This window comes from Arachis ipaensis, chromosome B3 (assembly GCF_059453495.1).
Source record: "Arachis ipaensis isolate K30076 ecotype BB chromosome B3, ASM5945349v1, whole genome shotgun sequence".
NCBI classification, from domain to species: Eukaryota; Viridiplantae; Streptophyta; class Magnoliopsida; order Fabales; family Fabaceae; genus Arachis; species Arachis ipaensis.
This window is the reverse complement of record NC_142438.1, coordinates 87619557-87629514: the sequence shown is the minus strand read 5'-3', so window position 1 is coordinate 87629514 and position 9958 is coordinate 87619557. Positions and strand designations below refer to the sequence as shown.

Below are 9958 nucleotides of genomic sequence, written 5' to 3'. Positions count from 1 at the left end.
CTCTTCAGTGATTAGTGATTACAAACTATAAGGACAGTCTCTTCAGTTGCCAAACGTCAACTAAGAAAGTTCACGTACTAATTTACTTAGATATATGAATTTATTAAAGTGGCCACGTATTCTTTTTGGGTAAGATGGCTTCTCGTGCTTTGAGTTTACCGACATCTCGTATTCCTTGCCAGAGGTTTATTCATAATTCTAAGGTCTTGGTATGTTTTCCTTCACGTGCTATTGACAATTCCGGAAGGAAATTTTGTTATTCAATCCATTCAATGGGTTCCTCTGCTTCTTCCCAATCCCACCAAGCAGACAACACTTCCTTTGAATCAGGTATTTTGATTATCATATTAATACTAACATTAATTTGTATAATAATTGGGTTCTCCTCTTGGTCTTGTTTATTCTTAGGAGATAGCTTTTTGGTTTTTATTTAGTTTCGCTTAGCCAGTTAGTTTAGTAGAAAATTGCAGGAGTAAGTGGCGGTAGTTATTTAGATTTTGATTTGTCATTGGTGATTGGTCCTCTGTATTTGAATTTCAACGGAGTAATTTAGTACATTAAATTTGAATTAAGATACATTAATTGCTTTTGGTTATGGAGGCAAAATGTGGCATAGGCTTTGTTATTGGGATTTCTTGCTCAAAAACACTGAGGAGACAATAGAGAATCAATTCACAGCTGCTCAAAGTGTCTTATTTTATATTTCTTAATTACTATTAGAATAATTAATTAGTATTAGATTTAATAAACATATAATTAAATAAGCTCAGAACAGTTTTAAATTGTATTATTTTGTATGCATGAGGTATAATTGGATAATATTGGATGTAATAAATATGAAATTATAGATATTATATGGTACCAAATTATCGATGTTAAGTTAAATAAGATAATTTTACCTTATTATTTTTCTAGCATTACCCTTCCTAGCAAGGTTTGCCAGTGTTTTATCTGACATACTCTCTATTGGGCCTTTTAGGTGCTGACATTGTTGATTATAAGTCTGTAAGGGATGAAGAGTGGAAGAAGCGCCTAACAAGTGAACAATTCTACATTACCCGTCAAAAGGGCACTGAGAGAGCTTTCACTGGGTACGTTCTAACTCTATTACTAATTTGATAATAAAAGCATTTGTTACATATTTCTTTCATCTTGCATATTGCATGGTTTTCGTTTTAGATGGCTCTTGAACAATTTTTTTTTTTTTTCCAAATTTGACTCGTCTTATTGTTACTGATATGCTTGCCACGAAACTCTCTCTCTTAGAAGCTACACTAGAGACACATTATTGGTTTTATATCTCGAAATCTAGAACCATTGGCAGGGGGCTAGAGAATGTTGGTTCAGTCCAGTGTACATATGAATTTAATATGTATTGTCTCTTGTTCAAGGCTATGTAAGGATACAATATGCTGCATATTATATTCCAAAAATCTTCTATACCACCATGAGAGGCATTCATATTTTTGTACTGCATAAATTTGATCATGATTAATAATAATAAGCCTGGTATAATCCAGCAGATTGAGATTGTCAATTTCTTCACTTTCAAGTCTCCATGTATCATTGTCAAATTTCTTTGCTGTAGTTAGAATTTCTGGTTATCAATAGCAAGTATAATTTTGCATCTTACTAAAATCTACAGAATTGCACGGTGATACACAGTTAACATAATACACAGTGCTATATATGAGGTTCTTTTTTTAATTTTTTTTATGCAACTGTTGTTTTATCTTCCAATTTTTTGAATAATTCCAGGGAGTATTGGAATACCAAAACTGAGGGGACTTACCATTGCATATGTTGTGACACCCCTCTATTTGAGTAAGTACTTTATATGCAGTTCACCAAACTACATTTTTCTTTCACTGATCACATTCATCTTGAACTGATTTAATTCTTTTGCATTGTTTTTCTCTCTAGATCATCTACTAAGTTTAATAGTGGAACTGGATGGCCATCATATTACCAGCCAATTGGGAACAATGTGAAGTCAAAATTAGATCTGTCGATTATATTCATGCCGCGCCAGGAAGTTCTTTGTGCTGTCTGTGATGCTCATCTTGGACATGTGTTTGATGATGGTCCTCCACCCACTGGAAAGCGTTATTGTATCAACAGGTAATTAATCATCATGGATTTGGATCCTCTCATGTTGAAAATTAGCATGATCTTTGTCATGTTCACATCTTCATCATTGATATAGTTACTCTCAAAATTATAAAATGTTAAAAAGATTAGTAATCATTGTAGAATGTGGAGATGTTAATTATAGTTATTAGACCTAGACCAGACCCGTTGGATGAGGCATATAGAGAGATTGGTAAAAGAATTACAAACCACCTAACGATTCCAAACAGGCTAGTCATTTGTTATATATTTTGTCAAATATTAGGAGTTTAATTTTGATGCACTGACAACGTAAATCATTCAATCACGTTTATTCTTTTGAATGACCATGTAAAAAAGTAGTTATTTGTAGTGATACGTAATTAGATGTGCGTGTAAAATTTTTTTATATTGTTAATGTATCAAAATTAAATTCATATTACATATGGGGCATCTGTTTGATTTATATTATATCGTTATATATTTATTTACTAAATCGTATTTAATTAAGTGATTTGACCTAAAACCAATTGATTGAACCAATGAAGCAACTAACCCAAAGCCTTAATTCGGTTAATCAGCAAGTCAAATTTTATCATTGTGATGTAAACAATAGAAGGTCATGTTTATTTTGAACATGAGAGGATCCAAAATTCTGAATCCAATAATTACTTCAATTTGGTCAATTTTTTTTTTCATAGAGAGGGCCACATTTGTCCAGAGAAGTTATGTTTGGTGTTATGTTTCTTTCAGTGCTGCCCTTAGGCTGAAACCAACGCAGTAGGTGGTGGGTCTAATCTCAGTCAAAAGAAGATGGAGAAGCTTTTAAACATGGCGGTTAGCATGTGTTGCTATAGTGGCAAACAGTTAGATGTGTCAACAGCATATGATGGCTATGGTGAAAAACCCAAATTGTCAAATAATGGGGTTGAGTATTTTATTAATGTTGGAAGAATTTTCACTGTTCCTCAATACCAAATACATTAGTTTTGTGGTATAAACAGAGATGAAAAATTAGTATATCGATGTCACTAAAATTCTTTTGTAAACTGATCTATTATTACTTCCCCGTGCTTTTTATATAGAGGATGGTCAGCATAAAAGAAATTTTAAAAAAATATTGTTCCACACTTCCACACATATTTAAATAGTATATTATCATCCCGCCTTATGCATGCAGCAACTCATTGGCCAGCGACAAACCTTTAAATGGAGCTCAGTACCGCGACGGATTAGTCCTTGACCTGTCGGGTTGGGAGATACCGTGGAATAAAAAAAAGTATATTATCACATAAATAAAAGTATTTTGACAGAGAGAAGATTTAATTATTCATCTATTGTAGATTTAATTATTGTTATAATAAAGTTGATTAATTAGAAAATTATATAAATTAATATGCATATATAAATATAAATATATAATTGTTAATTTGATGTCTTATTTTTAATAGAAAAATACTATTTATTCTTTAAAATTCAGTCTTTAAATTTAATAATATATTATTTTAATTTTTTAATTAATTATGTCTCTTATTTTTAAACATTTATTATTATTTAATTAATTTAAATACTTTTACAGTTCTGGTTATTCAAAAAATTAGAAAATTTATTTATTTTTTATTTTTTATTTTTTTTAAAACTAAATAAAATATTATATTTAAAGGATATTTAGTTGTACCGTTCTTAATAAATTAAAATATTTTTATAATGCAATCCGATGCAAATATGTTGAGCGAGGAAATTGTTGCACGAAACGGATGAAATTGTCGCTTATACTTTAAGATAAAAATCATTTTTGAATTCTTGTAAGAGTGCATTGGAATGATCCTTACTCTCTACAGGTATCTGCACACGAGATGGCTTAATAATATCTTTATTAGTTGAACACCCCAAGACGTAGCCACTTTGCTGAAGCCCATTTATTTCCTCTAATAACAGGGCAACTACCTGGAAGCATTAAACAAAAAAAAAAAAAAATATTAACCAATTTGAAACAGATAGTAGAGTAACAAAATTGCAAATTGGGGTCAGTATGAATTAGAAAATTAACCATAACAAAGTCTAAATTAAATTTTGCAAAGTTTGTAACCATGTAGAGAAGAAGGATCTAGGGTGAGATCTGGCTTCATGCTCCAAAACAATATAGCATCACCCATTTTTGGCTTCACCGCGAGACCATTTTTAGCGCATTCAGACAAATCATTCTGCCATGGAACAGAACTAAAACTTACATTGGCATCAGGAAATACGGTCTCGCCACCTTCTTCAACATCTGAACTGCACAAAACACATAAAAAATTAAACAATTAGTATATTTCCAAAGAAAATCCACCATAAAGCACAAGTGAGTTAAATCCCAAAGTAGTACTTGAGATCAGCCGCTTATACTAAAATAGTCTTTGGGTTCTTAATTGCTTAGTTACGTCCATGAAAGTGGCAAAAGTGTGGCAAAAGTGTACCGCGCTCGTCTCTTAGCGTAACTCATAATACTGATAAGGACTAACATTGTACATTTTTGCCGATTTTAGAAACGTAATTGGTACAATTAGAATTTAGGAAACTATTCTAGTGCACGGGACCAATTTGAAAGACTACTTTAAAATTTAACTAACGCAAAATAGAACTATAATTGAAAAGAGACATGTGTTTACAGGTACATAAGAACTGTAGCAACACGGTGGTTTCCGTCCTTAGTGTTGACCTTATCTAAGAAGTAATCAAAGTGAGGTTCGTATTTTTGGCCAACTTCATAGTGAAGAACCTGAAGTCCTTCTCCATTCTCTACATATTTATGAGTTATTCATTACTAACTCAAAAACTTTTGAAGTAATTCATTCATACCAGACGATAAGTATACTATATTAGGAGGTATTTGCATTCTTGTTTAATATATTCAAATTGTATTCCATTTCCGGCTTAACCACCATATCACATATAGTGAGATCCAAAGTACAACAATTCAAATACTAGTGGGATCTACAAAAATATTAAAATGACACAAACTCATTACATTAACTTCATCATATACTGCCTCATATGACTGAGCAAGATATGACTGAGCAAGAAAGAACCCTCGCATTTTATAAAGTGACCCTGAGTAAGCAAAAAGGAATCGGACACACTAAAATGTTCTTAGTTTAACCAACAAAAATATTCAGGAAGCAATAGAAAATCAGTGTAAAACAATAAAAAATTATTTTATTTTTCAATCTTTAATTACTGCTGGAATAACTGAATAATAAGTCTATAATTATAGATGTTATATTTATAAAATTATAAACATTAAATTAGATAAGATACTTTTAGGTTATTGTGTCCCTGACATCATCCTATATCAAACTTAGAAAGACAAAAGAAAGAGATAAGCAGACGCATACAGGAACTCATCATACAGTCATACCTATTGGTACGAAGGTAAGATCAGCAATCTTTTTTTCTATGCTTTGGACAATTTTGTCCAATCCTCTTCTCAGAAACGCTCCTGAGCTAGTACGATCACTGGAGGCATGGATTGTATAGAATTGCATTACCACCACTAGTCTCTCAGGAGCAAGTATCTAAACCAAAACACAGCTTACAACTATTGTTACCATAAATGAACACGCAAAATAGAGGCAAACCTGCTATCTATACTCTGTCCAGTATCACTATCAGCAACTTGTGATTTTTCCATATGTGGTTTGGCAACGTTAATCAAGTGTTCACATTCTTCTTTGGACTGATCCAAATGAGAGGCAGAATTAATTAGTATTAATATTCTAATACAAAATAGATGAGCTTCACTTTCAACAGTTTACTGCTACATGAATCTAATATCGCAAAATAAAACATGACGCTCAAGCTGTTGAACCTTTTCAGTCACAATTCGGTATTCCATTCATGAATATAACTAATTTTCTTGAGCCTCGCCTAAAAGACATCCTTATAACACGTTTTGAAGGAAAATTCTAGATCTGAACTGAGCTGGTAACCGCCACGTTGCACCAAACAGGTGTGTACATGAAAAAAATCAGTGCCTAATCCATAACAGGTGAATTAAAAGATCTGGAAAACTAACCAGGAAATTGTGGTACATGAAAGCTCTTGGCTCCCACGAAAGAATTTCGGTCCATTTTTTCTTTTGCTCTACCAAACCGTAACCTCTTCCAAAAGCAACAACCATAAAGTAGTAATGTTAATCGCATTTTCGCCTTATAACTAGAAAAAGAAAAACAGAATCGTTAGCGGTGGAAGCTACCTCTCAGATGTTCTGCGCCGCCTAAGAGCACCGAGATCCTTGATCGGAGAATCATTAGCGGTAATAGGAAGATTAAAAACTCCGATAGAAAGTAACACCAGAAGCACAATCGTGAAAATCAAAAGCATCGGCAAAACCAGCTTCCTCAACGAGATCCATTTCTTCAACTGCGCCTTCGGATTCGTGTATTTTGCTTTCGCCATGCTTCAAATAATGTAGAATTGAATGGTGTTTGTGAATATATACGCTTCATCATAGTTCTATCGCTACCCTTTCTTCAGGCCAAAAAGCTTAATCTGTAACACTGTTTTGCGTCTTTTGCATGAAAATAAATTCAAAATACGAAATCAGAATTTGGAAGCGTTGTTGGCGTGAGTGGTACGGTAATACTTGGGAGTTGCAACCAGGGTATTTGCTATTAATTTTATTTTATTTTTAGTTAAAAAAAAAAAACCATCTTCATGTCGGTAATTTTTAATATTTTTATTATTATTTAATTAATATACACTTTAAATTATCTTTAATAAATAAATTTATTAATTTATATGTGTAATTTATAAAAAATATAAATATAAATTATATATTTTTTTTTGTATAAAATTTTTATAAATATTAACACAAATTATTAGTAATTAAATACTAATAAAAATAATAATATTTATTGGTTATGTAGTATTATTTATAAAAAAGTGAGAAAATATTGAATCCTATAACCCTTAAAGAATAACAAGATAATTAATTGTCTTTTGTATCAAATTAAAAATATTAATACAATAAAAACTAAATTCAACATAGAATAAGAGTATTCACTTGTTGAGAGCATACATGAAATTTTCGGCATGTTAGTTTCTTGATAATTCTGAGGAGGCAGTCTAATAATTTTTAATTAGTAGGAAAGAATTAAAATTAAAAGTTGCTAGGGTCAATGCCATGCTAGAATATGTTGCTTTTATGTGTCACTTTGTTTTCTTTTTATCCATTTATTCTGTTTTCACTCGTACAACGACTTCTTAACTTGCATAAATCTAAGATTCTTTAAGAATATAATAAAATTTTTATGAGTGCTAAGATTTATTTTTTTAATGATTTTCTCTTTGTTTAGTGATTTTTTACTGTGACGAGAGCTAAAGAAAATTGGCTTATATATTTTGAACGATTTTATATATCAAAATTCAATTAAACTCACTTCCTGACGCTAGAGATGAAAATGGCAGCGACTTGAAGAACATATGGTGACTTCAATATTAGCCTCTCTTTCTCCTGCTTCTTAATTTTTATTTATTTATTTATTTTAACATTGTTTTGAAATATGTATATTTATCAATTGAATGAAAAAAAAAAAATAATAGCATGGTAAATTAGTTAGAAACACACAAAAATTTAGTCGAATATCACAGGCGACGACACCGCAATTCTGAGACAGGTACAAACCCTGCAATACTAATGGCCCAAGTGTGGTATTGTTAGAACCAATAATTAACCAGTTATCAAAGACAGAAGAGGAGTAATCAAAGCTAGTTCTAATATTGATGGTGGCAGAGAGATAAAATTTGTCCCAGAAATCAATTTTTGTGAGGTTCTATGATATCCACAGAGTTTATTCAGCCACTGTCGAACCCATTTTTTAGTAGTTCACAAGTTCCTAGTCGTTATTTTTAAGGGAGATTCTACCGTTCTGACCTATATTATCAGCATGGGATGATGATAATGCGTGACGACTTGGGAGCATGACACTTAGTTAATAGCTCTTTTTTTTGTTGATGTTGTTTATTTTCCGTTCCCATCACTTTGTTTAGTTATGATTAATGAAATTGTTAAATATTTTTTGTTTGTGGGCTGATAATAGACCATAGTGAATAATATTTCATACCATTCCCAATAAAATAAGAAAACATTATCCCAAATAAAAAATATAAATTCTTTTTATTTGTTTAATAATTAAAATTTGCTAAAGAATAGAACTTTTTTTGGGGACTACTCACATCAAGATGCACAAAATAACTTTTTTTTAAGATTATGCATGAGAATATGACAAGTGTCCTCAGTTGTGTTTTGGTTTATTTGAACCGATTATTATAAAAAAAAAGCCAAATTTTATAACCAAACCTTATAGATAGAATTGATTAATTTGGTTCATTTTAACCGATTTTTTTACTTTTACATTAAAAATAAGATTTTTTTGGACAAATACAATATTTGGCTTGGAAAGTTTATGTTAAAAAAACAATGAAAAGAGCCATAATTGATCCTTACATCTCACAAAAAAAATTCATTACAAATTATGCATCAGTTTGCAGGTTCCTTATTATTTCTCAGTTTAAAGGTGCTGCACAGTTTTTTGCTGTTGGTGTTGGTAAATCCATGGAATGTCACAGAGGTTGCTGCTTCTATTGGTTATGCATTGGATATGCCAGCTGATGAAAGAAAAAAATGGCATTACAGAGCAGAGCAAATTATGATGAAATCGGTAAATTGCAGCATAGCAGAGCTTCCTGGAGAAGATGAAATCGGTAGCAGCAGCAAGAAAGAAGAATCGACACAGAAGGGGAGGAATTATGATGCCGCTGAGAAACTGAGAGTGTTAACTAGACTCCGAAAATGGTGATGGGCCTCGGATAAAACAGCATCACTGTCGGCGAAGATCCAGGCAAAGGCGAGGAAGCAGGCTAACGGAGGCAGCAACTGGATGGGAAATGGCGAGGAGGCAAGTCGCATATTGGAAAATGGAGTTCTCTCATCGCATCGCTGGGTCCCTCATCCAAATAGTTGCGTCGCCGGAGCACCAACACGGACAGAACCGTGGAAAGAAGACGAACTAAACTAAGCAAGAGAAGGAGAAGTGAAGCTACGGAAAGGAAGAATGAGACCTGAGACGACCATTTGGGGCACGAGAAACTGCAAGAGAGTAGAAGTTGGATGGCATCTGCGATAAGGGAGAAGAACCGATCAACGGAACCAGGCAACCAACGCCTCTAGCTCGAGGAAGAAGGAGATCGATGCAGATCTTCTGGCTGGTGGGTTGGGTTGGGTGGGGTTCAGGTTGCTTTCTGGGTTGGTAAAAAAAAAAATTAAGCATGCCAAGGACTGGTTTATTTAAACCGAATGGCGTCGAACTGGATTTAAAAAACTGGGTTTGGAGAATAATTTATTAATTGGTTATTAAAAATTTACCAATAACAGAGTGACACGTTATCAACTTTAAAAAAAGTTGTTTCATGCCTCTTGATGTGAGTCTCCCCCACTTTTTTTTACGTTGAAATACATAAAATAGATTATTTTATTTTATTTAAGAATTTCAATTCACTTGTCTTTATTTTTTTAAAAATATAAAATGTTAAAAATATTTTTTTTTTATAAATAAGTGTCTAGCAAAAATAATTTTATCAAATACAGTTATTTACAAATTAAATAAGAATTTAACATATTTAACAATAAAATGTTAAAAATATCTTTTTTTTTTATAAATAAGTGTCTAACAAAAATAATTTTATCAAATACAGTTATTTACAAATTAAATAAGAATTTAACATATTTAACAATAGTTTCAATCCAACAAATAGAATTCAATTTTATTTATATATTAAGATCATTCCAAATCAAAAAATTGAATTC

The 9958-nt window shown here is 31.8% G+C and overlaps 2 protein-coding genes across 4 annotated transcripts; one reads left to right on the top strand and one right to left on the bottom strand.

Annotated features, from left to right (window-relative positions):
* Window positions 1-3193, top strand: MSRB1 (methionine sulfoxide reductase B 1). Of its 2 annotated transcripts, none has more exons than XM_016333807.3 (5): window positions 1-330; window positions 980-1091; window positions 1759-1824; window positions 1924-2121; window positions 2863-3193. In XM_016333807.3, the coding sequence occupies exons 1-5, from the start codon at window positions 135-137 to the stop codon at window positions 2891-2893; spliced, it is 603 nt and encodes a 200-aa protein (XP_016189293.1). In that variant the 5' UTR covers window positions 1-134; the 3' UTR covers window positions 2894-3193. The 2 variants fall into 2 exon arrangements, with proteins under 2 accessions (XP_016189293.1, XP_016189292.1); XM_016333806.3 differs by having other exon boundaries at window positions 44-330; window positions 2811-3193.
* A 38-nt stretch (window positions 3194-3231) lies between these two features.
* LOC107630608 (putative prolyl 4-hydroxylase 3) lies at window positions 3232-6663 on the bottom strand. 2 transcript variants are annotated; one of them, XM_016333805.3, is made up of 8 exons: window positions 6347-6663; window positions 6167-6251; window positions 5730-5827; window positions 5510-5607; window positions 4761-4890; window positions 4199-4386; window positions 3942-4056; window positions 3232-3353 (listed from the first exon to the last, which is right to left on the bottom strand). In XM_016333805.3, exons 1-7 carry the CDS (start codon window positions 6547-6549, stop codon window positions 3986-3988), a joined length of 873 nt encoding a protein of 290 aa, XP_016189291.1. In that variant the 5' UTR covers window positions 6550-6663; the 3' UTR covers window positions 3232-3353; window positions 3942-3985. The 2 variants fall into 2 exon arrangements, with proteins under 2 accessions (XP_016189291.1, XP_016189290.1); XM_016333804.3 differs by lacking the exon at window positions 3232-3353 and having other exon boundaries at window positions 3866-4056.
* Between the last annotated feature and the right edge of the window lie 3295 nt (window positions 6664-9958).

What these genes read in the sequence shown, in the direction of transcription:
- MSRB1 (XM_016333806.3), top strand. Translation starts at nt 135, where the DNA reads ATGGCTTCTCGTGCTTTGAGTTTACCGACATCTCGTATTCCTTGCCAG. An exon ending in ACTGAGAGAGCTTTCACTGG is followed by an intron (nt 1,092 to 1,758) that starts GTACGTTCTAAC and finishes GAATAATTCCAG; the next exon opens with GGAGTATTGGAATACCAAAA. An exon ending in AAGCGTTATTGTATCAACAG is followed by an intron (nt 2,122 to 2,810) that starts GTAATTAATCAT and finishes TTTTTTTCATAG; the next exon opens with AGAGGGCCACATTTGTCCAG.
- LOC107630608 (XM_016333805.3), bottom strand. Translation starts at nt 6,549, where the DNA reads ATGGCGAAAGCAAAATACACGAATCCGAAGGCGCAGTTGAAGAAATGG. An exon ending in CGGCGCAGAACATCTGAGAG is followed by an intron (nt 6,252 to 6,346) that starts GTAGCTTCCACC and finishes TGCTTTTGGAAG; the next exon opens with AGGTTACGGTTTGGTAGAGC. An exon ending in GCTACAGTTCTTATGTACCT is followed by an intron (nt 4,387 to 4,760) that starts GTAAACACATGT and finishes TGTTTTGTGCAG; the next exon opens with TTCAGATGTTGAAGAAGGTG.